Source organism: Nelumbo lutea, chromosome 7 (assembly GCF_056320005.1).
Source record: "Nelumbo lutea isolate HS-2025 chromosome 7, American lotus-T2T, whole genome shotgun sequence".
In the NCBI taxonomy this organism is placed as follows: Eukaryota; Viridiplantae; Streptophyta; class Magnoliopsida; order Proteales; family Nelumbonaceae; genus Nelumbo; species Nelumbo lutea.
Window position 1 is genome coordinate 58985841 of NC_142690.1, and position 27655 is coordinate 59013495.

General features: G+C 38.3%; 2 protein-coding genes and 1 long non-coding RNA gene across 5 annotated transcripts in view; 1 reads left to right on the forward strand and 2 right to left on the reverse strand.

Moving 5' to 3' along the window:
• Positions 1–1368: 1368 nt before the first annotated feature.
• Positions 1369–5230, reverse strand: LOC148846575 (Pentatricopeptide repeat (PPR) superfamily protein). The gene has a single exon (XM_088954385.1). It carries the CDS (start codon positions 4365–4367, stop codon positions 1512–1514), a length of 2856 nt encoding a protein of 951 aa, XP_088810511.1. The 5' UTR covers positions 4368–5230; the 3' UTR covers positions 1369–1511.
• Positions 5231–11533: 6303 nt separating this feature from the next.
• Positions 11534–12116, forward strand: LOC148846576 (uncharacterized). The gene is made up of 2 exons (XR_016102155.1): positions 11534–11668; positions 11878–12116. It is a non-coding gene; the product is annotated as an uncharacterized LOC148846576 (long non-coding RNA).
• Positions 12117–13949: 1833 nt separating this feature from the next.
• Positions 13950–27655, reverse strand: part of LOC148846577 (uncharacterized) — a 42695-nt gene continuing 28989 nt past the window's right edge. For 2 of the 3 annotated variants that reach the window (XM_088954387.1, XM_088954386.1), the window contains 2 exons: positions 16109–16264; positions 13950–14353 (listed from right to left, as the gene is read on the reverse strand). In XM_088954387.1, the coding sequence (XP_088810513.1) occupies positions 14234–14353; positions 16109–16264 (276 nt within the window). In that variant the 3' untranslated portion in view covers positions 13950–14233. The remainder of the gene's footprint in view (positions 14354–16108; positions 16265–27655) is intronic. The other variant, XM_088954388.1, reaches the window with a different exon arrangement.

Sequence of the window (27655 nt, forward strand, 5' to 3'; positions counted from 1 at the left end):
TAGAAAGGATAGAGTTAAAAATGAACTTGTACGAAGGAAAATGAGAGAAAATTGAATAAGATGGTTTGATCATGTACGGAGAGGACCATCTACAACACTTGTAAGAAGTGATCTATTACAAGTTGAAGTGGCTAGAAGAGTTAGGGGCAGACCAAAAAGGACATGGTTGAAGTAGTTAAAAATAGTTTAAGGGGTCATAGTTTAACAATGGATTTGGCATTCAATAGAATGGGATGGCAGAAGAGGATTCATGTAATTGACCCTGTATAGTTGGGATAAAGCTTAGATGATGATTACATAAATTTTAATATCTACTAGGTGGCAGATTTCTTAGTCCCGGTGGAACATGGAGCACCCACTATAGATGATCACATCTAATGGTAATGAAGACATAACAATTGAAAAGTCCATTAGAACATAAAATGTGAATATTTATAGCTCCAAACAATACTTTTCCTTCTTTGATCAATGCTCCAAAACAATTTTCAATAGAACCTAATGCAACAAAATTTTGTAGATCCAAACAACATGAATGTTTGAGCTAACAACTTTGAGCATCAAGTTAGTAACTTCTACTGCTTTATAAATCCTCAAACATATATTTGAAAACCTAGTATCGCAATACATATTAAACTGATGAATCAATAAAAAATTGTTTAAACATCATGACACCAGTTTCCATGCTTAAGCACCAAACTGAAGCCATTCAGGTCATTTCAATAACTGATCCAATAAATCCTTTCTCTTGCTTTTTGACCACACCAGAGGCAAAATATTAAACACAGAGCAAAACAATTTTATTTCTAAGGCACAAAAGGTTCAAATAACATGATTTCTCCAGGATGAAATACCAATTTTCATTTTAAATTCTACAAACCACATAAACCTTGTTAGCATTGCTGGTTTTCTTCCAATATTTCCGGGGGAAGAGACTAATTGGAGCAAACATATGCAGAATCATCACCAAGGGATTCCTTGGCATGAACTTAGTGTTTGAATAGACCTTAAATTCTCTTATACCAACTAGAAATAAGTGATGAAGTAAACTTTTGTCACTTGAATGCTAAAACAACAGAAAAAAGGACAAAAAAAAAAACAAAAAACAAAAAACAAAAAGCACAAAGAGTTAACATTCTTGATGACAAAGTACTATTCTTACCTTTCTTGTTTAATTTCTGTTTAATAAGAAAAAAAGAGAAATTTCTAGCCTATCTTTAACCCACAAAAATATTTTATTTGAAGTGCAAAATAAGGATGTTCTCCTATGCCATTAGAAAATAATATAAGAAGCTGGTATAATCTGAAAGTATAGATGACAAGGCACTAACTGACCTCAGAACAAATTTAAGAACTAATAGGTTGGGCCGGTTTATAAATAAATAGTAAACATATTTTAATAGAACTAGAAGTCCAAACTGGTGATTTAATGATTATTCTTCCACAGTGAGAAAGAAGGGAAAAAAACAAACAAAAGGTGGGGGGAGGGGAATCTTTTTCCTAACCATTTACATTTACCAATGGCCTCTGCATGAACAATCACCTTTCTTGAACATATGGTAGCGGTTTCCATCCCTCATAATAATTTCCCTGTCAACCACCTCGGTCACAAGCCTTATAAAGGTATGACAATCTTTGCAAATGCGTAAATTCTTAATTATGCGTATCGGGGCCCTTGATGTTGTACCAAGAAGGCCAAAACCAACTGCCAGCTTCTCACTATGATAAGAAGAACTGGCATTGTCCTTATATGAATACCCTAAACTATCTAGTCTTGCACCCAATGATTCTAACTTTTCATGAATCTCATTTATCTGTGGATGTGATCTATCTCCTGCTTTGAAGACATGGACCTTGTTCCTTATCTCTATCCAACTCTGGCCTGGATTCTTCCTCAAACCCCTCTGCCTCATTAACTGGCGTGTTTGATTGCCTAAATCTGACCTGCCAGCATCGTCATATATGTTTGCAAGCAGCACATAAATTGCTGGATCTGATTGGTCAAGCTCAAGAACTCGCCTTGCCATATCTTCGCCCAGAGCTATATTACCATGTAATCTACAAGAAGCCAGCATGGTCTTGTAGATCAAAGCATCTGCTGTAAAAGGCATGGTTTCTATCACATTTACAGCTTCCTCTAGCCTACCAGCTCGGCCAAGGAGATCAACTAGGCAAACATAATGATCAAGTTGAGGAATCATGCTATAACTTTTGCTCATAGAGTGAAAATACTCAAGGCCCTGATCAACTAAACCACCATGGCTACAAGCATAAAGCACTAATAAGAATGTAATATTATCGGGTTCTATCCCTGCCAATTTCATATCTTCAAATCTTGAGAGAGCAGAAAAGAAATTCCCATTCAATGCCAACCCAGATATCAGGCCATTCCATGACACAATATTTGGCTCAGTGATTTCCATAAAAATTCTGCAAGCATCATGCATGATACCACATTTTCCATAAAAATCAACCAGACCATTTGAAACTGAAATCCATCTGCATAAGCTTGATTTCACTGCATAACAGTGAAGCTGCTTCCCAGGCTCTATTGCAGCTAAGCTTGCATAAGCACATAAGAAGCTGGCTAAGCTAAAGTCATCCATTTTAACACCATTGTTATGCATGTTTGTAAGGATATTTACTGTCATTTCATGATTACCCATGTGATTTATCATTGTGGCCAAGCTAGTATATGTTATGGCATCTCTGTGGTTCATCATGTTGAAGACACGCCATGCATAATCCAACACCTGCAGTCTAGCATAGACATCAATCAGACCATTTGCAACAGTTGTATCAGTATCCAATTTAGTTTTAAGTATATAGGCATGAAGGCTCTGCACTTGATTTAGAGATCCAACTTTATGACAAGCCTTAAGGATGCTTGAGAGGGTGAAGGAATTGGGTTCCTCCCCAACAATTCGCATCTCAAAAAATGCCTGAAAAGCCTGACCTTCAAACCCATGTTGAGTGAAGCCAGCAATTAGAGATGTCCAAGAGATAACGTTAGGTGACAGTATTTCTTCAAATGCTTTCAAGGCAAAACCCACCAATGAGGAGCATTTCATGTACATATCCACAAGGGCATTTCCTACCGAGACATCATGCTCCAATCCAGCCTGAATTACTTTTAGATGGATCTGTTGCCCCAGCCTCAGGTCAAGGATAGAGGAGCAAGCATTCAAAACTCCAGCATAAGTGAAATTATTTGGCATGAATCCACGAGTATTCATCTTGTGGAATATTGCAATTGCCCCAGCAACATCCAGAACTCTAGTATAACCAGAAATCAGGACTGTCCATAGTAAAACATCAGCTTCAGGCGTTTGGATTGAAACCTTCTCAGCATCTCCCGTCCTTTGGCATTTTGAATACATATCTACAAGGGCTGTCTTTAAAATCATATTCAGTTTGATTCCCCACAGTATCACGTGGGCATGAACTAATTTCCCATGGTCCAAACCAAGAAAAACAGATGCGGCTAAAAGTTCCACAAAAGTATATTCATTTGGAGGAATTCCCATCCTAATCATGCGTGAATACAATCTTAGAGACTGAGTCCAATCCCGAGCTCGGACAAAAGAAGAGATCATTGCAGTCCAAGAAACCGTGTCACCATTTTCCATAGATGCAAATATGTCAGAAGCTTCCAAAAACTTGTTGCATTTAGAGTAGAGATTTATCAGAGTACTTCCCAAAACTGGATTTGACTCAAATCCATGCTTTATTATCCGTGCTTGTATGCAAGTTCCCAACTCAAATTCCCCCAAAGAGGAACATGACCTTAAGACACTTGAGAATGTAAACTCATTAGGGACTAAACCAGAAACTATCATCCAATTAAATAATTCAAGTGCCTCTTCATGCTTTCCGCTCCTGACATAAGCAGATATCATCCCAGTCCAGGAAACAACATCCTTGTCAGACATCCCATCGAACATCTTCCATGCTTGTTCCACTCCAAAACATTTCCCATAGAGCGACAACAGATTGTTGTTCAGGAGCAAGTCATCCTGAAGACCCAACTTGATTATGGGGGTGTGGACGCACATACCCTCTTTCAAAGACCTTGAGTTGGAGAAAGAAAGAACCCATGAGCAAACTTCTTTTGAAAGGTAAAACTTAATGGACTCTGGACTCTGTATGGGATGGTCTCTCTGTAAAGTAGAGTACACTGGACGAATCTGGTCAAAATGGGTGTAGTGTGCATAAAAAATGCTTGTCCTGAGAGAAAAAGAGATTACTTGTTGGATTTGAGAATTTGTACCAAGAGAAGGAACGAATAATGGTGAAACATAGAAGCAGGGAGTGACAAATTTGCCGAAACCAACACTATAGCTAAAGCACCAATTCGTTAGAACTCCCATAAAGAAGGCCTATCTAAATTCTGGAAATCTTGAGGTTTCCACATCAAGAATCAAATGTCTTTGGAACATTCTCTAATATGCAACCTATTGGAGAACCTTCCTTTCCAGGAACGCCTGTTGGGGGTGTTATTAAGCTTCTGGGCATCAATGAATCATTCAATCGTTGCTCTCTTACCGACCTTTTAACAAAGAACCTTCCTGCATTGTCGACTCTCCTTGTCTGGTAGAGGACCAACAGAGCACTTAGAGTAGATTGAGCTATATTAGAAGAAGTTTCTGCAACTCTTACAATTGAAACTTTATCCACGAAATAAGATTTAAGATTTGAACATGAACTCCTAGTAGATGTACAGAGGACTAGTGATAAAGGCAGCAGCAGAAAACGTTAAACTGAAGTAGATGAGAAGCGATTCATGATTCCAGCACCCACTCGATAAGAAATCGAGGAAAAGGTGAGGCTTTTACGGGTCGTTAGCTTGAACCGAGATTGGAACTCACGAACACGAACTGAAGAATGGGTTTAATTAGACTCGGAAGAGAACGGAATACTCCGATTCAACAATCGCCGGCCAACGACACGGAGACCAGAGTCCGCTGAAACGATTAAGAACTGTTCAGAAAGAAGTACATGAAGCTCCAACATTCAATGAAGGAGGGACACCTGTCCTCTAACACGTGCGTCCTTTCCTACGTGCAGACATAGAGACGGACTGAGACTGAGACTCCGATCTGTTGTTCGAGAAAAAAAAAATGGTTTAGTTTTTGTGTAGGGAAGGCGGTTTCCTTCTCTCCCACTCTCTCCCGCCGAAACCCCCTTTTCCCCGAAATCCATATCGACGCCGGCGTTATCTCTCCTCCTCCTTCCCTCCTTTCCAGAAAGAGTAGATGACGCTTTTATACCCCTCTCTCTTTCCTTAAACCTGCTCTGTTTACGCCGATTGCCTGCTAGGGCTCCATCGACGGATTCTTCGTTCCTTATTTCGAGCTTGGATCGTTCCAGGTATCATAAGAATTTCTTCTTTGCTGCTCCTAGAGTCATGATTTTTCTTTTTTGGAAATAGGGACCACGCATTGGAGAAATCAAGGCGTCTGAAATACTTGATTGGAGTAAAGACATCAATGGTTTTTTTTGCTTGTGACAATTAGTAATTTGGTAATAAAGATAAAATCAGCATTATTCTCTGTTCAGCTCTATCTTTTTATATATTGACAATTTGACATGTATTCAGGTTGTACCTTTGGTTTCATTGCAAAATCTCAATCTTAGTCTTAAGTTTGGTGTATTCCAGAGACCAACTCAGCAAAATAACTTCCATAGTTCTGAATTGCAATTGAAAGTAGTAGTAATACATAAGAGTTCTAATTAGGTTAGGGATTGGATAATGTATGATGTAATTTTTGTTGATTTTTGACTGATAGTAAGTGGAGTTTCGTTGTTGAAACAATTGAGCTTCATTGAGTTGGCTTAAGTGCCCTAACTGCTGTGGCCAATTTCTTTTGAAAACCAAAGGTCTAACCGATTCCTAGAATCTTACAACATATAGGACCAGTTTACTTGTGAAGACAGTGCAAACAATTAGAATTGCATATCTGGAATTCTGGATTCCCTGTTCATTTGTTAATTGTTTCCAACTAACTACCTGCTTGGGAAGGTAAAAATGTGAATTGTATTTCAGCTTACTTGTAGCTTGGCATAAGAATCTGGATTTTAACCAAAATGGAATCATAATATATTTTTTGTATCAGCAAAAATGGAAACATAATAAATATTTAAAAAATTCCTTGAAGTTTTGCTAAGATACTAACAATTTTAAAATAGAGCAAGTTGAAATCCAAATACTGATATAATACTGAAAATTTTGACATGAAAAATTTTTCAAAATTACTCATGATTGGAATGAAATGTGGAAACTCTTAAATATAAAACCTTTAACAGAGTCCAAAACTCCACCTTTGGCACCATAGTGGAATGCAGTGACCTTGTCGTTCTTTTGATTTCTTATCCATGATTACCATGACCAAAAAAGAAACTCTTTAGCAAAACATAGTAAAAGGAGTCATACACATCCATAAAAACAAAAGAACCCTTGAATTCAGTTGAATTTAGCAGCTCTATGTACTGTAAAGAGCCAACTTCTTTGTTATCTATGGCTTGGGTTCAGTTGAATCATGAGAAATGAAAAGTTGTTATTTTTATCATTTTTCCTATTTCTTTTCTTTATAATTGTGTCTATTATTTGTTTTTATTTTTATTATCTAAAAGTAATATTTGGTTTATGTTATCTTCAACGGCATAATTAAGGAACACATGGAGGCTGGGCATTCATCTTTACTCCAGCTACCCAAGTGACTTTTTGACCATGCAGTGATTACAAAACAGCCCAGAAAAATGTATCTCTATTTACTCCTTGCTTAGCTAGACCGTCAGCCAGTGCATTTGCGCTTCTCTTTATCCATGTACATTGAATTTCCATGTCTATGTCCTTGGTTAACCACCTATACTTCCTCTTTTCATTGCTGTATTTCCACATCATAGCACTGTCCTCTTTTGGCCATTTCACCACCATTTCAGAATCACCTTCTATAACCACCTTTCTTATATTCATTTCCTTCACCCTTTGAATCCCTTCAATAGCTGCTAAAATCTCAGCCCTTAAAGAGTCACCCACCCCAATCGGTCTAGAGTACATGGCTAATAAGTTCCCTGTTTCATCCCTTATCACACCCCCAATTCTGGAAGGCCCTGGGTTCCTTATGCTGCTGCCATCAAAGTTCAGTTCAGTGACGGTCTAGCTGGGCATTCATCTTTCCGTACATGGGTGCTTGAGTTGGAAGATTACAGACCTCAAACTCAAACTAATCTTGCCAGTGCTGGCTTGCCTAAAACTGATAAAATGCACAAATCTGATGGTATATTTGAGGATGAAGATGCACAAATTGGTGACAACTTATCTAAGCTTGACACACAAATTGGTGATAACTTATCTAAGCTTGACAATCCAATTGATATCCAGCTTGATGGTCCAACTGATACCCAACCAAGTGGTCCAGCTAATACCAAATCTAATGCTTCAGTAAATAGGTGCACTCAGTACAAGCATTCTCAAATGCCTGAGGAATGGATCCCAAAAGTTGGAATGGAATTTGAAACAGAAGATGATGCATATAACTTTTACAACAGATATGCTGGAAGATATGGATTCAGTGTCTGAAAGAGTAGTTTTGTATGTTCCAAAGTTACAGGTCAATTGCAGCATAGAACATTTGTTTGCTGTAGAGAGGGTAGACGTCATGCAGACAAGCATGATGTTAATGTAAAGCTGCATCATCCGGAGACAAGGTGCAATTGTGGGGCATTAATGAAGATATCTTTTCAAGAGACAAGTAATAAATTTTGTATTGTATTGTTCAACCCAGATCATAATCATTTTGTTGCTACTCCTAAGGAAGCAGTCATGTTAAGATCACAGAGGAAAATGTATAGCGGACGTGAGAATGGTGGGGTTATTGATGTGGATTTAAAAAATTATTTGTGTTCTTATCGGACGGGAAAAATGACCTGGGGAGATGCAGGTTGTTTATTACATTCTTTCGAAGATATGCAAGTAAAAGACCCCTCCTTTTTTTGAGTGCCGTGAAACACCTTGGTAATGATTTTTAACATTTGAAAACTTTTGCTAAAGATTTTAGCAAGTGCATATATGAATATGAAGAGAAGGAAGAATTCTTGGAGGCATGGGATAGTATGGTCAATAAGTACAATCTCCAAGAAAATGCATGGTTGCAGAAATTGTTTAGCAAAAAAGAGAAATGGGCATTAGTGTATGGCATGGTACTTTTTGTCCCAATATAATCACTACAATGCGTAATGAGAACATCAAAAGTTCTCTTAAGAATTGCCTCAATTTAAAGCATGATTTGTCACGTTTCTTTACCCACTTTGGTCGGATGGTTGATCATAAGCGTAATGAAGAGCTAAAGACAGAATACAAAGCTACTCATTCCACCCCAATGTTAACAAGGGAAGCAGATATACTATGGCATGCTGTTCATATATATACTCCAACTATCTTTAACATGTTTCAAGAAGTACTACAAACTTTGAGTTGTTACATTCTAAATCCTGTTGACCCTGGAACAAAGGTTGATTATAAAATCCGTACATCGAAAATCTGTGAACATGTGGTTACATATGAGTCAACAGATGGTTCAGTCCATTGTAGTTGTAAGAAGTTTGAATTTATGGGCATTTTTATGTTGTCATGCATTAACAATACTCAAGTTTAAAAATGTGGTGACTATTCCTCCAAAGTACATCTTGAAAAGGTGGACTCTTGAGGCAAAAAGTACAATGGAGCATTTTCATGAATCTTTCACAAGACTATTTGATCCAAAAGAAGAAATAGGAAGACACTACAAGGGACTGTGCCATGTGATGAAGTTGGTATCAGTAAGGGCTGCAGAAACTGAGGCAGCTTATCAATTTGTTCCAAGCTCCATGGAGAAGATAATGAAACATGTCAGAACAATTCTAAAGAATAGTAGAACATTGGATGAGCATTCATCTGTTGCATCACAAGGAAATGAATCCATATGCATTGACGACTCATACAATGAAGTTGGTAGCATAAGTGAAAGTTTTGTTAGTGGAGAAATAGATGAGGAAACAGAAGCAATGGAGGGTGAGCAGGAGAAGGTAATATCTAAAGGAGATAAAAGAAAGGAAAGCATTGTATGCACTTCCAAGAAGTCAAAGATTAAGGCCATTGAGAAAACCATTCAAAATTGTCAAAAAAGGTGTAAGAATAAACAATATCCAGAAGGGGATTTTGTTCCAATGCAGATATTTCCTTAGTTTTTTTTTACATAAAATGTCCACATATCCATAATGATTTTATTAAATAACTTTTTAAAACTTAGGAATCTGCAGTTGGTGCAGATATCAAAGGTACAGAATGAAAACAGCTGTTCTAGTGAAATGCCTTTACCAAGTCACCCACCCGGAAGTGCATCCACCAGTTAGTTGTCATAACCAATCTCCTCAGGTATTTTTATAACTCGAATTTATATGCTAGTCTAACATATCTATTTTAATTTGGATAACTTGGTGCTCCTCATAATGAAATCATGCAACCATAAGAATATGAAGTTATGGGTAATGAGTGAACATCTTGAAACTCAAAGACCATGTTCTCCATTTGTCTCTTATGGCCAATTTTCACAGGTATTAATTTTGAATGGTTTAGTTTTGTTTGTGTATTTTTAAATAACTCAATGATACTTGTAAAACATTGGTTTTGATAACTCATTTGAAGTAGTATTTACATTGAACATATGTAGGTTCAACATCCATATCTTTTGCTCGGCCTCGCAAGTCACGTGTTCATATGATTTAGAATCCATGTATCAGCAAGCTACACATATTAGTGTTCAACCTGCTATTCATACTAGGCCTTTGTTAATTCAGGTAGTAATGCACATATAAATTTCATATGATATGCATTTTGGCCTTTTAAGGTATATTAGTTATTATATTTATTTATGCTCTGTTGTTTCAGCCATCAGATGTTTCAATGTTTGGACAACCTACATCTCAAAGTAACCTTCCCAATTTTGGTACTACATCTCAAATGATACAGGTAATCATAACTTAGAAGGGGTATTAAATATATAAAGTTAACTTAGATATGTATGTGTTTTTGTTGTTTGTTGGGGGTGTGGAGTCTGGTTCATAATGGGTGGGCAGAGTTCTTATTTTTGTTTGGTCTGTTTGTTCTCTTGTTTGGCATTGGATGGTTGTCTGCAGTTTTGTTTGTGTTGTTTTTATTTCTTTTTTTGATCAGCAGTTTTGTTTGTGTTGTTGAGATTGGAGCTGTGATTTTTGGTGGGTGGAAGTTTTTTTTCTTCCTTCTCTTAGGTGACTTTGGTCAGCTTTCTTGTATTTTCCTTTTTTCTATTAATAATTTTATTTTACTATAAAAGAACTTAGATATGTATATGTCTTTCCTATACTGGAAAAATAAAGGTTCAAAATTTCAACATGTATTGGCCTGTATGTGGTCACAGACACAATAAAGCTTTGGGGGTTTGGCCTATTTCAGGGGGTAGACAGGCCTAAGACCTACCCCTGGTGTATTAAAAAACTAAAAAAAGGATTGGCGCAAGGTTCAAAGTACTGATACACCCCTTGCACCATATTGGGGTGTATATACTTTGAACCTTGGGAAAAATTACTTGTATTCCCATCAGCTCTTCGACTAGCCAGGTAATGAAACTCTCAATTATTATTTAGGCTTTGCCTCCAATTTCATTAATGCTCATAATTTCTGGTTGCAGTTTTTTAATCTTTAAGTTTGGTCAATGCCCTGGTTGCAGCTTGCAGGAACAAGGAACTGATATTGTTTAAAAACTTCAACTTGATGGGAAGGCAAAACATGTTCTTTGACTTAGGTAGTAACTGATTTATTTGCATTAGAATGATAGATGATGAATGCTCATGGAGCTTCTATTCCCCATTCTTGTTATTACTTTGATTCTTCCTAATCTCTTTTTTTTTTTTTTTTTGAATTTTGTCACCACATTTCACGTTATAGAAGATGGATGAAGATCACTCCTGGGGCTCCCACACCCTTTAGGCAGACTGTAAACCACGGGTATGTGTTTTCTATCCAATTAAGGCGACAAATGTAGAATCTCTTCAAAGATGCAACTGTCTTTGAATGGATCAAAATCCAACTCATTCTGCTTCTCTTACTGTTTTTCCTCCTTTTCTTATTGCAGCTTTTCTCCAAAAAATATCGGGTGACTCCTATTTTCTTTTCCCCAACTCAATGCAAACAAGAAACCAACAAAAACAGTTCAAATGAAGGGGCAACTAATGCAGCAGAAAAGAAACTGTTCTGCTATATATATTCTATTTGTACTATATTCTATTTGTACTACTGTTATCTTTAATATCAAGTTCGTCTCAGAAAGATGGTAAATATTTAAATATTTGGTTGTCCAACAGCTCATCCAGCCAACATCTTTAGATATTACAAGTGGAGCACATTTCTTTTTTATTTTCTAGCTTAGTCAGCTGGATCTTTGTTGAGTGTCTTTTCAATTAGAAAATGAAAAAGGATAAGGAATTATTTGGCTGTACATCAGTTCTCACCTGATCATTAGTAAAGGTCACAATCTTCACTTTTCAAAATCAAATTTTGTAAAACATCAACCACAATCTGGGTAAGGCTTGATGATTGACGCTGCAGATTGTGAGGAGCGTCATGATGTGAATATGAAGCTTCTACTGTATAACAGTATTTCCTTAGTCTTCGTTGATCTTTTGGAAGATAAATTTTGGTCTTTAAGCCTTCCTCTCCTCAACCCCAAATATATATGTTTATATCCTTCAAAATGATCATGTATATAACAGCTTGCTTCAAGTATGCTTTTAATTTCAAGTTTGTATATTATTTCGTTTTTGCTTGCTAGTTCTGATGAGAGGAGGTGGTCTATTGTTGTACAGGTGTGTTTCTGTGATAGCTCGTGAAAGAACTACAGAATCTTCTAATCTGATGACTATGATCTGATGCATGGATAGAGAGATATTAGAAACAAGTTGTTCTGCATCTGTGTGTATAAAATGGAATGAGCTAGTATGAACCTGATCTGCAGGTCATATTGCTAAAGGGGAAAAAAATTCATTTTTGGTTAGCATTTTTAACTTTCTAACTAATCATGCTGACATGGAGTTGCCATGTGGGCCCATAAGGTGTTTGACCCATGTGTTGGTAGAACATGCCCTGTATCTTCAAGAAAATTTGTATTCCATGTGTTAATAGAACATATAAGCTGAAATACCGTTGTTTTGGATCTACCGTTTTTGAAACATGACATCTCTCAAGTAAATATTGCTTCAGTGAGCCATAGCCTTACCAAGATGGGAACATGTCCCGGGTTCGGGTTAAGTGGAGTGCAACTTGGGTCGGGTTGGAGTGGGAATTTATTAATTTTCAATGGGCCCGATTACTGACCCGAATCAGATGGACCACTATTGAATCCTTGATGAATTGGGCTGAGGTGCTGTGGTTAGATCATTTTAACCAAGGCAGCAATAGGAGCCCAACCCAATTGCGGATCCGGCTAATCTCTTTCAGCCCTAATCTAATCTATTGTGATAATGCATGGGAAAAAAAACAAAAAACAAATACAGAGGAAGTCGGGTGGGTCAGTTGCTTCATGGGTTGTGTTTGACCAGGTTAAACCACAGACGGTAGAGTAGAACGATTCCATTTTAGACGTCGATAACACTTGAAAGCACAAGATCATCAGTAGTACCATTTATCTCATGGCTTTCAGTGCAAATATCAGTTGCACTAGTGTAAATGTAAGTGCAAATGATCTGAGTGCAAGATTGGTTTACTTTTGCTTCATATTCGACCTTGTCTTGAATGATTGTGAGAAGTATAGGCAAGGGGAAGGTTTTCTGTTGGGAGTAACGCAAAATGATGTGATCCACACTTCATATGATAGACAGATGGAGAATTAGGGTAGAAGGAAGGTGTAAATTTTGCATCAGTTTTTAAACGTAAAATTTGCTTGCCAACGAGTACAAATGAGACTAATGCAAATTTTGTGACATATAGAAGTAAACCACACTACCACAATCAAACACATAAGAGAAAACTAAATTGTACCACAATGTGTCGGTGCTTAACTGCTTACCAACCAATACTCATGGGCTTTCAGGGTCACCAATACTCTAAATAGGTGAAGTAAAACGATTTTAATTGTTTTGATCATTAATAGTTGATGCGACCTATCCTTTGTCAGGTTATCATATAAAAAAAAAGCAAGAAATCAAGTGTTTCAATTAGAACAATCTTTGTGTACCGATAGTTTGAACCTTGTTACAAATAGAGCCTTAATCACACATGATGAATTTATGCCTTCAAATGTGGTGAGAAACCAAAATGAAATCACCAACATTCTATTATCAAGTTAAAGCATGACCAACATGCATCACTGCATATTTTTCCTCTTTTCACCGTATCTGTTTGTGAAATGACAGATAAAAAGGTCAACATTGTAAAGGGGGAAAAAGTAAAGCTATTTTAGCCTGAAAATTTTTCTATCAATTTTACGTTGTAATAAATGCAGCCTGTATGATAATTGGTTGCAAAGCAAAGATATTTAACAACACTGTCAAAGCCAAAACCAATGCAAGTAGACTAGTTGGGTAGCAATTAGCAAACCAAGCCAACCCCCTCTCCTTTTTTTCGTATCTTTATTTCCTTTGGGGGTTGAAGGGTGAATCGGTGGAGGATCTGTGATGGAAACAGTTTCCACTAAGCCTGCGCTTCTCCCAACTATACAGAACTTGAAGTTGCGTCTGTACAAATTCCTGTGTCAGTTAGTTTTCTAGTGCAAATTCAACTATACTATACTGAGATTTAGGTAAAGGTTCAGTTCAGCTCAGATGACCCCAGTACCACATGGAAGATCTTATTTTAGGAATAAGAACTGAAAGGGTCACAACAAAACCGCAGAAAATAAATTGACACCTCAAAGACAATTCTAGATAGTATGAACTGGAAATGAAAAGAATGGCACTGCTCTATTTCTTCTCTCTGTTACTCCTTATTCACTGTAAATGCTTGTGAGATAAGGTGAAGTATAGTGATGCTATGACAATTGAAAACAAAATAATACAGAAAGGCATGGTTTGCCTACTGGAAATTTTGTGCAAAGAAAACATGGACCAGATAAAAAGGTGTAGAAAGATGGGAAAGAGACTTCTGTAAACGGTATGTATATTCTCTTTTATGTTATTTTCACTCATCGACAAAATTGTTTGAGAAGAAATGCTGACACGTGCCATTTTATGGGGCCATAAGTCCTTCGATTGTGTAGACGAGAGATTCTGCCCAGTCAGCTTTGAATAGCAATGTTTGTAATGTTTGCATCATATTATATCCTGGATCAAGTTTCCTCTGCCAGCCCTACATACACAACAAAAGGATAACAATAAGCTTCAAACTTTAATACATTGGAAGCCACTTCTTTTACATTTTTCCTTAATACTTTAAAATGACAAATATAGTATTCTGTTGATAGAGATTCTGCAATTATTGCATAATCCAGACAAGCACCGCACCTAAAGCAGATCGATAGGATTTCTTTCTACTGACTAGTCATTTATTTTATTACTTATTTGGATGTAGATTATGGATGGGTAATATCCAGAAAGTACATGTGAATGTGTTCCCAAATAAAACCTTCCAGATACCCATTAGAATTAGTGAATGTTTATGACATGTCAACAAATGCAGAAAGTAATAGTTTAAAAAAATATAAAAACTATCCACAAAAACATAAAAATAGAAAGGCTTTTGTGGACTTCATATGAAGGTAATGGTTTCACAAAATAAAATGCCCATGAAAAATATAAAAATAGAACTGATAGGTCATGCTCAAAGAGGAAGATTACTATGGAGAACAATAATAGTGGCTGTGACTTGGTGCATGTGGAAGGAAATAAATCTCAGAATTTTGAAGACAAAGAGGAGGTCCACTGAAGAGTTGATTAGAAGATTTAGGATCTTTACATATTCCTAGCTGGCAACACAGGATCGATTCAAAGATGCATCAGACCATGCTTTTTTCCATATAGAGATCTATGCCAGCTGTTGGAACAAACAAAGGTTGAAGGACCATTAAATTCATTAAGGGGCATAGATCAAGGCCTATTTGTTCGGTCAATACCAAAGGTGCAGCCAACCACTAAGGACAAGACCCCCAGCCTCAATTCTTTTGTATAATCCGGAGGCTGGCTGCCAAAGAGCAGTGGGGCATAGTGGCACCCTTGGGCACCATTCCCAGATCTAGCAGCAGATGGCAGGCCGGGGCTGAATTCAGACCAGACCAGACTCTTCTTTGTTTGAGCTGCACCCACACGTGGACCAGAAGACAAGGCTTTTGTGAACTTTCAACTTGGATTTAACCAAATAAACACCAATGTTTTGAAAAATGACTCAGAAATGAAACTGCTTCTCCTTCCAGGTGGCAGGTCAACAGTTCAACCGTCCAGCTCAAACAGGTCAACTCACGGTGTCATAAATGAAATAATAAAAACATAAAAAAAGATAAAATTGCATAAAATACAGAAATTTTGCAGAAAAAATTGGAAATCTTTAAATATTATATATTCATCATATTAAGCAAAAATAAATGTGATAAATGAGAACTACTGTTATTAATGATGGAAAGGGCAAAGTGCTGACAATTTATCAATGGGTATAGCACAGAACAGAAAGGAAAGGATAAACAGAATTCATGTAGCCAAAACCATAAGTTGGGATAAGGTTTAGATGATGATGATGATGCAAATGGATAAAAATGCAAATAAAAAAACAGAAAAAGAGAGTTAACCAAGTAAACAGTTTGGGGACTAAATGGGCGCAGAAACCTGGTTTGGTAACAGGTTGACCAGTCTAACCAGCCAGTTCGATTGTGGGTTGAAAACATCAATATATGCTGACATCGGTTATTGGCCTTCTGGTGAGGTGAACTGATTGATTTGTAAAGAGCCAAAAAGAGAATGGGGGAAGTTCGGTCTTGGCATATTCTTTTTAACCAAGACTTGGTTTTGATTTACTCACAATTTTTATTATCAGTTTGATTTATTCAATTTCATGGATATGAACATATGTGCCTAGTGCCTCTATTAATGCAAAATCCCAAGAAAAGGAAAGCACCTCAAGAACCAAAGTGGTCACCATCACAGTGCACACATTGCCATCAATATTGACTTTATGATGCCGGACTTGCTCAAGCAAGTGCTGCATGCACTCAGCAGGATGGACAGCATCACCTTCTGGAGTACCCCAGAAATCAAATGACTTCTTTACTTCCTATTAAAACAATGCAAGATTTTTAAATATATACATATCCAGCTAGAAGAAAAGTAGCAAGAATAATGCACAAACAGGCAATTAATATGACATGGTATTCAAGGTACATAAATTTTATCATGCATAGATTACATCATGAACCACAATTCAAATGTGAAATTGTGAATATTGCAAGAATGGGCATGTTCAAGTTATGGATAGGGGTCTCATGACAATGTAGCAAAAGTAGTGTGAAAATAAATCCCTAATCTCCAATAAGTAACAAGTCTTCTGTAATATCATTTCCTAATTAATAATAAGTTTCACAGTTTGTTAATATGAAGGATATACAAGTAAATGGAGGACAAGATCTCTCTTTGGAGCTTCTACTAATACAGTAGGATACCGTAAATAATTAATTAGCCAATGTGTAATTTCCTAGGTTAAAGATGTTCTGATAACTGCATTAGTGATGGGGGTAGATCTACCCTCCAACCATTTTTCAACACGTGGCAACATGAATGACGCTTTATGGCACTTTGTCACAACATGTGGCAAGACCGCAAGACAGCACATAAATAGCAGTTCGGACCACTAGTGGCAACCCAATTTTGGGTGTCCGGATAACAGTTGACCTCTGACCTAGAATGGGTTATGGGTCCAGAAATATACTTCCGACCCAGTCGCCCAAAGCTCGCTTCTGACCTGATCCGTTCAACCCAAGCTACCTCCAACCTGAGAGAGACTCTTCCAACCTTAGTCTGTCTCCAACCTGCGAGACGAGCTCATTCTTACCTCTAACATCAACACAGAAGGGCCGACATGTGCCTTATGCAAGCACAAAGCCACCTGGAGATGCTGGTATCCCACCTCTCCACTTTGCACGGAAGTGGGTGATGCCCGTGGATCACGGACGTGCCGCCCAAACATACCCCAAAAATGGTGGATGTGCTGCCATCAACCGCCTGGACATGCCCACTAAGATCGAACGCATCGCCCTTCATGGCCACGTTTGGCTGAGCCACAAGGCCTATATAAAGGTAAGTTGTCACCATCATCTTTTACCACCTCAGACAGCTTGGCATTCACTGACTTGATCGTTGGAGTCCATAGCCCGGGACATCCACCCGGGCCCTTGGACTTGTTGTCTTTTGCAGCTTTTACCACCAGAGCCTGCACTTGAGTTCGAGGACACTAGTTCCAGCAGGGGTCGAGATTCCACTTTTGATCTTCATCAATTAGCAACTAGAACATCTACATAGATGTGGTGTTTAAACTTTAAAATTGAAGAATGTTTGCTGGTTTACTAGAGAAGAACAAGAAGAGAGGAGAAGAGAAAAGAAGAGAAGAGTGTACGGGCGGCAGAAGCGTTCTTAGCCAGCCCTAGAAGATTATTTATATTAAGATTTGAATAATACAGAAAATGGACTAGAATGCCCCTGATTAGTGATGGGGCAACTAGAGACGAACAATAAAAACAGTTTAGGCCCAATAACTAAAGGCCCATAACAATGAAGAGAGATGAAACATAAATAAGGCAAATAGGCCCACTCAATACAACAAAGAATACAATGGATCTAGAAGCAAGAAAACACAAGTGCCACCTTTTGTTCATTCACCAGCAAGGCATGGCCCAACAGTTCTAACCGAAGCACAACAAAAAGCATTTCATGGGAGAAAAGAAAGAAAGTAGTGATTCTACCAAAAAAAGAAAGACATGAAAGAGAATGAAGGAAATCCTATCTTATTGATGATTCATGAATGCATCCCAACACAAGGGTTAGGGTACCAACAACGTAGAGGGGAGAATGTGAGAAGAGAAAGAGGGTTAGGCAAAATGAACATGAAACATTCCAATAAGAACGTAAGAAATTTGGCCTTAATGAACATCTAGTTCACTCTAGAGTGAATGACATCTGGCTTTTTTGCATCAAGGTCAAAAAGCACACTCAGATGGAATAATGGAAGCATAGATTGGACAGAAGGCCCCAGATTCCCCCTCAATCACTGATATATCCTTTCAGCCACCTAATCACCACCTTCGAGTCCCCCTCAATCACTAAGCATCTGATGCTTAACTCTCTTGCTCTTTGAATTCCTTCAAGAACTGCTAGAATTTCGGCCCTAAGAAAGTCACCCTCTCCAATTGGCCCAGAGAACATGGCAGTAATATACCCCTCCTCATTCCTGAAAACACCCCCTATCCCAGAAGGCCCCAGATTTCTTAAGCTACATCCATCAAAATTCAGTTTTATGAATCCGGCGGGAGGGGGGGTCCAAGTGGGACTACAGTTCCTTTTATACATAGCAGCAGTAGCAACCTCTTTCCACTTTCTCAGCAAGTCTGCCATAGAGAATTCAGAGAATATCTCCATTGATTTCAGCAAATGAGCAACCATTGAAAGTATCAAATCTATTAGGTTTTCTGTTCTTTCCTTATCTGAAAAAATTCGTGAATTTATTTCTTCCTATATTGACCAGCACATTGCAGCCCTAATGCTTCTCCACATAATCTTCCCCCTTTTCTTAGGCCATCCAAAGAAAGGAGAGAACAAGCATTGCACACTCACGGGGGGATTCCAAGTATACCCAAAAAGGGAAAATACCCACTCCCAAACAGTCAGTAACTGGATAAGTAACCATAATATGATAACCCGTTTCCCCATCAGCTTTGCAAAGAATACACCTACTGGGAAGTAAACAGCAATTGGGCCTCTTTCTTTGAAGCAAGTCATTTATGTTAACTCTTTCCAGGAAAATTTCCCAACAAAAACTACCAACTCGAGGAGGAATGGGTTTGCTCCAAATCTCGTTAACAAGGAATGACAGCCCAAGCAGAGTAGTAGGTTGGACTAATGTCTCAAAAAACGAAGCACAAGAGAAAGAGCCGGATGAAGAAAGGGTCCAGACTTTGGTGTCTCCCTTACTGGGGTTCAAGAAAACATTTTCAAGGATGGTTAGCAAAAATGACATACACCCCAAATCTGTATCCCTTATTGCCCTTCTCAACCCCAGATTCCACCCAAACCTAGAAGAAGAATCAGAAGGAACTAAGGAGGAAATGGGTTCATTTTTCAAATCTGACAAAGCAAACAATGATGGAAATTGGTCTTTCGGGGGTAGGTCCCCAACCCAAATTTTCTCCTTTGATTACCGGAGTTCAAATCGTACTTGATCCAAGGGGAGAAAACTGGAAGTAGATCATGAATGGCTTTCCACAAGGATGCACCAGTAGTCCTTGCCAAAAGCCCGGGATCCCAATCATTCTCATCCAACCCATGTATGCTATCCACAATTTGTCCCTTTCCAATGGGAATCTCCACAACCATTTCCCCAATAATGCCATGTTCCTTTTCCTGATATTCCCAATCCCAAGGCCCCCTAGCTTCTTGCTCCTATTTACCACTTCCCACCTCACCCTATGGTCTTTCTTCTCCACTCCTGGTTCCCAAAAAAAATCCCTCATTAATTTTTCCACCCTGTTGGAGACCTTTGTAGAAATCTTGAACACTGACATGAAGTAAACAGGAAGGTTGGAAAGGGTAAACCTAATCAAGGTGATTCTCCCCCCAAGAGAAAGATAATTTTTCCTCCAAGAAGCAAGCCTTTTCTCAAATCTCTCTACTACCGGGTTCCAAAAGCTTTCATTCTTGGGGTTATCTCCTAGGGGGAGGCCCAAATAAGTGATAGGCCACTCCAAGATAGCACACCCTAACGCACCTGCACAATCACTTACTTCCCTTTCCTCCAAATTCACTCCCACCACACAACTCTTACCGAAGTTCACTTTAAGATTAGACATCTGCTCAAAGAATTGTATTGTCAGTTTTAGGTTTCTGATCCATCTTATATCCCCACCCTCACAAAATAGGATTGTGTCATCTGCAAACTGCAAGTGTGTAAGTGGTACTTCCCCCCTTCCGACTCTCCATCCTCTTATTAAGTCTCTAGAATCGGCTCTATGTATCAGTCTCCCCAGGACATCTGCAATTAGAGTAAAGAGAAAGGGGGAGAGTGGATCAACTTGTCTTATTCCTCTCATGGCCGGAAAGAAATCCACCGCAGTTCCATTCACCAATATCGAGTAATGGCAACTCCTGATACAACCCCAGATCCATCTACACCATCTGTCTCCAAAGCCAAAACTTTTCATTACCTCCATCAAGAAGGACCAGTCAACTAAGTCATAAGCCTTCTCTAAGTCTAGTTTGCAAACCACTCCCTTTTTCTTGGATTTCCTAAAATTCTCTGAGCTTTCATTTGCAATCAAAATTTGATCAATGATCTGCCTTCCCTTCCCAAAAGCTCCTTGATTGGGTGTGATAATGGTTGGAAGAACTTTCTTAATTCTTAGAGACAAGACTTTTGCAATTATCTTGTACAGACTATTCACCAAACTAATCGGCCTAAAATCCCTTGGTTGTGATGCCTCTTTCTTCTTAGGGACCAATACAATGAACGTGGAGTTTAAACCCGGATTAATGATTCCCCTCCTGTGAAACTCCTCAAAAACCAACACTAGGTCCTTCACAATATCCCAACAATCCTGATAAAATGCCATTGTAAATCCATCTGGGCCTGGAGTTTCCATTCTATCCATTGAAAATACTGCTTCCTTTATCTCCTCTAAGTCAAAGTTTTTCTCTAACCCCGCTCTGGTTTCTAAACTAAGAGTTGGCCATTCCAGCCCCTCCACCCAAATCCTCTCATTTAGAGGCCTTTCAAAAATTGATTTAAAATAGGTTGCAAAAGCCTCTGCTATTTTTGTTGGTTGGGAAAGAACAGCTCCATCAACTTCTAGCTTAGAAATGATATTCTTCCTTCTTCTAGTGTTTGCCACAGAGTGAAAAAATCTTGTGTTTCTGTCTCCCTCCTTTAACATTTACATCTAGACTTTTGTCTCCAACTTATCTCTTCCTGCAATAAGAGATCCTCCAACCGTTTTCTAACCCTCCATCTCAATTCTCTTTCTCCAAAAGAACCCCTTTCGTCCTTCAAGTCCAGTTCCTCAATCTATTCCATTAAAATCTTCTTTCTTTCCTCCACTCTTCCAAATTCCAGACGGTTCCACTCCTTTATTTGAGATTTTAGGAATTGAATCTTTTTGTTGAATCTCATCCCCTCCCATTCAACTGACAGATTGTGTCGTTCCCACCATTCTCTGATCTTCTCTACGAATCCCGGATGGATCAACCACATATTTTCAAACCTAAAGGGAGCATGTCCACCTCCTCTTAAGTCCTCCTTACACAACACTATAGGCCAATGGTCTGAAGTGAGTCTAGGGAGTGCTCTAGAATTTAGGTTCCCCCCAATGCTCCTCCCAATCTGTTGAGAACAAGAATCTATCTAACTTAGAGCAGATTGGGTTAGATTGAAGGTTGGACCAAGTGTAGATATTGCTTTGGATCGGGAATTCCTTAAGCTCAAAAGTATCCACAAATTGATTGAAATTTCTCATGTTGGTTGTCACTCTTTGTCTGGGATTGTTGCTTTCCTCGGGAATTCCTTAAGTTTTGGGTCAGCTATTGCCACCCACCCTTTGTTACGGTCCTTTTTACACTATTACAAGTTCTTCGCTTGTCTGTAGACAAAAAAAATCTGGGTGTATGGACTTTTAGACAACAAATAAGGGAAATACTTTGCTTTGCAAGGGATGCTGGGGTAATTTTCAAAAGGGTAAAGAGGTCAGCCAACTCTGTGGCTGATTTTGGCAAAGCAAGGGGCCTTCAGGGAGAACCTTTTTTGGGTTGTATTGTAACTTTTGAACTTAATTGGGGTCAATACTCATTTTCTGAGTGGTTGACAGTGTATGATGATTAATTACTATTTTAATGAAAGTCACTGTTTCCAATAAAAAAAAAAGCAAACCTCAATACAACTGATTTCTGCCTTTTCCTTGCTTTACCAAAGTATCAGCTACAATAACTGATCTTAGTATCCAGTTAATAGTCCCAACTCCCTTGCCATCTATTTTATCTCTAACTATATTTCTATATATATAGGATTCCATGTTGTCATGTAATAGCCATCCTACTACAAAATGGGAGCCTCCTTCGACCATCAGATTCCAAAAGTTCCAAAATGCCAACTTCATCCTTTGTTGGATTGCCAGCAGCTCCACCCATGTGGAATCCCCTCAGCCAATAGGACCAGAAAATAGTGCTATAGTATGTCTATTGCTACTTCTGAGTTCTGAATAATAAAAAAATAAATAAAGGGTAAAATCATTTTTTACCCTATTTTTTTATCAGCCCTTTATTACCCTATTTGATAATGTCATTCATTCATTCATCCTAATAAAATATATTTTTAAAAGACAACTAAAATTTTAAAATCATTTTTTGTATGTATTATAATCTAATCTGCTCTTGAATTCTGTTAGGATAAGGATTGGAGAAGTAATAGAAAGATTAGAAGAAGAAGTAAAAGGAGAAGAGAGGAGAATAGAGAAGAAGAATTCTGGTTCAAACAAGAGAAATTAATCACCTCTCTAGTCGGCCAGGTTTAATTTATATGCCTCTATTCAAAAACAAAAAGACTCCTTTACCCCTACTTAAGTATGGGACACAACCACTAATAAAACATTACACATCATCAACTTTAAACATAAATATAAAGACCAAAATACCCCCACACAGTTGACATTAACACTCCCCCTCAAGCTGGTGAGTATATATCATATAGTCCCAGCTGGTTACATATGCAGTCCACTCTCCCCCGACTCAATGCTTTGGTGAACAGGTCTGCCCATTGGTTTTCTATGTTAACATGTGCAGTATCCATCACTCCACTAAGCACCTTCTCTCTCACAAAGTGACAGTCAACTTCTATATGCTTGGTTCTCTCATGAAACACCGGATTAGAAGAGATATGGACTGCAGCCTAATTGTCACAATAGAGATTCATTGGAGTGTCAATAGAATATCCCATCTCCTGTAGAAGGTTTCTCAGCCACACTAATTCACAAGTAGTATGTGTCATAGCTCTATATTCTACCTCTGCATTGTTTCTTGCCACAACTATTTGTTTCTTACTTTTCCATGTCACCAGATTACCCCCAAGGAAAGTACAATAGTCTGTATAGAATCAGCCCAACCAGCATCAGTATATCCCTCTATTTCAAGTTTTCCTCCACTTCTATATATCAAGCCACGACCAAGAGCCCCCTTTAAATACCTTAAATCCTTAGAACTGCACCCCAATGTGGAACTGAGGTTTCTGCATGAACTGACTTACCACACTAATGGCAAATGAAATATCTGGCCGAGTAATGGTTAGGTAATTTAGTTTACCCACCAACGGCTTGTACCTTCTAGGATCTTCAAACTCTTCACCCATATCACTACTCATCTAAGTATTTGATTCCATAGGTGTTTCAACTGGTTTGGCGCCAAATAATCTTGTTTCTTCCAACAAATCAAGAACAAATTTCCTCTGACACAAATTAATACCATGCTTAGACCTTGCTACTTCTATCCCCAAGAAGTACTTTAGTTTACCAAGGTCCTTTGTCTAAAAGTGTTCCTGTAGAAAGATCTTCAACCTATCAATTCCCAACCTATCATTCCTGGTAATGACAATATCATCTACATATACCACCAATAAGATCTTTCCAGCCTGAAAGTCATGACTGAAGACCGAGTGATCAACCTGACACTGTTTCATACCAAACTTCTTTACCACCTCACTGAACCTACCAAACCATGCACGGGAAGACTGTTTAAGTCCATAAATGGCCTTCTTTAGTCTGCACACCTTACCCCGCTACACGACTACCTGAAAACTCACCACACTACTCGAAACTCACTCACCCTTCAAACCACACTGAAATCTGCACAAACCCTAACACACTACAACCTGAATTTTCACCACACGACTTGGAACACATCAACCATTTAACTTACATTGAAAAACTGCACAAAATCACTTACCTAATCACCAGAAAATCAAGCTGCACTCGACACTCCACTGCATCACTCGAATCAGCCCTCTTCTCTCCATCGATTAGGACGGGCTTCCTATAAACCACCGCAAACACTCACGAACTTGCTGACCGGAGGCATAGAAACCTCCAAGGGAAGAGGGCGATCACTCCTTTTCAGCCCCTTTCCTTATCTCCCACTAATGACTAAGAAAAAAAATAAAAAGCCTAGGCTGGATGTGTGAAAATCAGAATTCTGGGCAGACTCAATTTTGTCAACCTGGCTCTGATACCATATTATAACCAAATTTGCTCTTGAATTCTATTAGAATAAGGATTGGAGAAGTAATAGAAAGATTAGAAGAAGTAGAAGGAGAAGAGGGGAGAATAGAGAAGAAGGATTCTGGTTCGAACAAGAGAGATTAATCACCTCTCTAGTCGGCCAGGTTTAATTTATATGTTTCTATTCAAACACAAAAAGACTCCTTTGCCCCTACTTAAGTATGGAACACAACCACTAATAAAACATTACACATCATCAACTTTAAGAATAAATATGAAGACCAAAATACCCCTACACAGTCAACATTAACAGTACGAATTAAGAATTTAAGACCCTAACATGGATTTATTTGGGCTTGCCTCAAGGGACTTGGTAGAAAGGCAGCTCGTAGAATCAGGAACTCAAAATATTTGACATCACACTAATCATTGAAGTAGTGCAATTGGGAAAAAATAAAGATATTTGAGAGTTTTACATCCTCGAATATGTTTTATATGCTATGTTTCATTTTATTTTTAAACTTTCATTTTGAATATGGTTCACATGTTATGTTTATGTATTTTAATTTGAGATGATAGATTTTTAAAAAATTAAATTTAAAATTTTAATTAATATTATGTATAATATTTTTAATATTTTTGATTTTTTTTTAAGTTTTGGCAATTTTGCACCTTGCTTCAAAAAGCTATGTGCCTTGCCTTGAACCTTGCACTTCGGGTGCAAAATGCCCTTTGTGCTTTTTTTGCACTTACAATTTTAAATCATTGCATGTAGTGAAGGCTACTTTTTGAGGATCAATTGCCAAAAGAGCTCAATAGAGGTGGAATTAGCAACAGTACTTCATAGTTTAAAACTAGGGAGGTCAATAGGGTGGCTGAAACAAGACTATCCAGTCTGGTGAAGACTAGTTTTAAAAGTGTATGGTGCATAAAAAGTATAAAGGGGCTTGGTCAGGGGTTTGGGGGCTCCGCCACAGCCCAGCCACCATGCTTCAAAAAGTGCAAATTTTAACAAAGGTTCACACCTGAGCTGAGGGGCTGAACCTGGGCCTAAGAGAGGTGCAGACCTCAAAATGCATTCGTCTGTGGTGTGCCTTTTAAATCACTCAAGGGATGAGGGACTTCTTGTGGGAGCCAATGGAAGAGAAGAAGGATCATCTGATTAGGTAGGAGATAGTCAGCAGAAGTAAGGAAGAAGGGGGATGGGGATTAGGTAACCTAGTTCTTAAGAATGAAGCTCTACTAGGGAAGTGGCTTTGGAGATGACCATTGCAGAGAGAGAGGTTATGGCACAAGGTGGTGAATAGTATTCATGGCTGTTCGCAAAACGGTTGGGATGTCGAGGTATCTCAACGGGCGACTCTTTCAACGCCCTGGAAGGCCATACACAGAATCCTTCCCCATTTTCTTAATCTGGTCAGGTATGATGTTAATTCTGGAAACAATGTTTTTTCTTGGGAAGACATTTGGGTAGGCAACCAACCACTTAAAGACCTTTTTCCCTCTCTTTACTCTCTTTCCCTTTATAAGAAAGAGCCGGTTTCCAGTTTTTTTTCCTTCCCAGCTTCTTCTGTGGCCCTAAACTAGGATTTGGTTTCCGTAGAGGGTTACATGATGATGAAAGTGCTTGTGTTTCAGAATTATTGTCTTCACTTGAGTCTATTTGTTTAGATCTCCTCAAGCCTGACACAAGAATTTGGACCCCTAGCCCGAAAGGATTTTTCACTTGCTCCTCTTTCTTCAAGTCCCTTTGCTCCACTTCTACACCCCAGAACTTCTCAGTTAAAGAATTCTGGACTAGACCCATTCCCCCAAAGATTGCTGTTTTTTGTTGGGAAGTTTATTATGGTAAGATTAATACCTTTGAAAACCTGCAAAAGAGGAGACCAAAATAATGCTTATCCCCTAATTGGTGTGTTATTTTTAAATCTCAGAATGAGGACTGTCACAACTTACTGATCTCTTGCTCCTTTGCTACAGCTTTATGGAATTGGAGTTTTATGTTGTTTAAGTGTAGGTGGAACCTACCACCTGATACTAGATTATTGTTTAGTCTGTCTATCTTTGAATGGCATACAAAGAGAGTGAGAATTATGTGGAAGAGAATAAGAGTAGCTTTGTTGTGGATGGTTTGGGAAGAAAGGAACACCATAGTTTTTTGTGAAAAAGAAATGAGCTTTTCGGAAGTTAAAAAATGTATTCTGACAAGGGCAATTTAGTGGTTGAAAACTCTAAACCTCTTTGATGCATACTCTTTTGATGACCTATGGAGAAGCTAGTTAGCAGTGGCTAATACTTCTACTAGGAAGGACAGACATGTGGTTGAATGGAAGACACCGGGGGAGGAGTTTATCAAGCTGAACTTTGATGGAAGTATCCGAGGTAATCCAGGACCTTCAAGCATAGGAGGAGTGCTGAGAAATAAAGACAGTAGCATTATATCTTTGTACTTAGGTCCTGTGGGTGTGGGACACTCTTTAAGGGCCGAATTACTTGTTGTTGTACAAGGAATCCAGCTCGCAAATCAGCTAGGCATAGAGCATCTGATTATTGAAGGGGACTCCCAGGTGATAGTGGGTTGGTTGAAGGATCCGGACTCTGTGATATGGGGTTTTAGAGATCTTATTAAAAAGATTAAATGGCTAACAAGGAATATAGCAATTAGAGTTCAGTGGGTAGGCAGATCAACAAATTCAATGGCTGATTCACTTGCAAAACAGGGGGTTCTTCAAGCTACTGTATTTTGGGCTTCATGTCTTTTGTACTTACAATTCTGTAACTAGTCTTAAAGGAAAGGTCGCACCTCATGCCTTTCCATGGGATGCATGTAACTCTTATTTGATGGTTTGATAAAATCTTACTCATTTATCAAAAAAAAAAAAAAAGACACACAGACATATGATAAGAGAAGCTAGGAATATGGCTAGGGAGATGAAGAACACCTTTGTTTGGACATGAAGATCAGTAAATGTAAAGGTTGATGGTCTAGCTAGACAGGGCACCAGTAGAGACCAACTGTTTTGGGGGATCTCGGATAGAGATATGGAATGATACATGTAATGTAAGGGACCATCATAGGGGTAAGCTATTAAGAGTTATTAGGGAGTTCTGGGCATTCATTGTAACTGCTTTTTATATATTTACTCTTCTTCACATATTAATAAAATTGAGCAAAAGTTACCAATAAAAAAATGTGTGACAGTGTG

Bases quoted from the DNA above. Each gene is read 5' to 3' on its own strand.
- LOC148846575 (XM_088954385.1), bottom strand. From the start codon at position 4,367: ATGGGAGTTCTAACGAATTGGTGCTTTAGCTATAGTGTTGGTTTCGGC.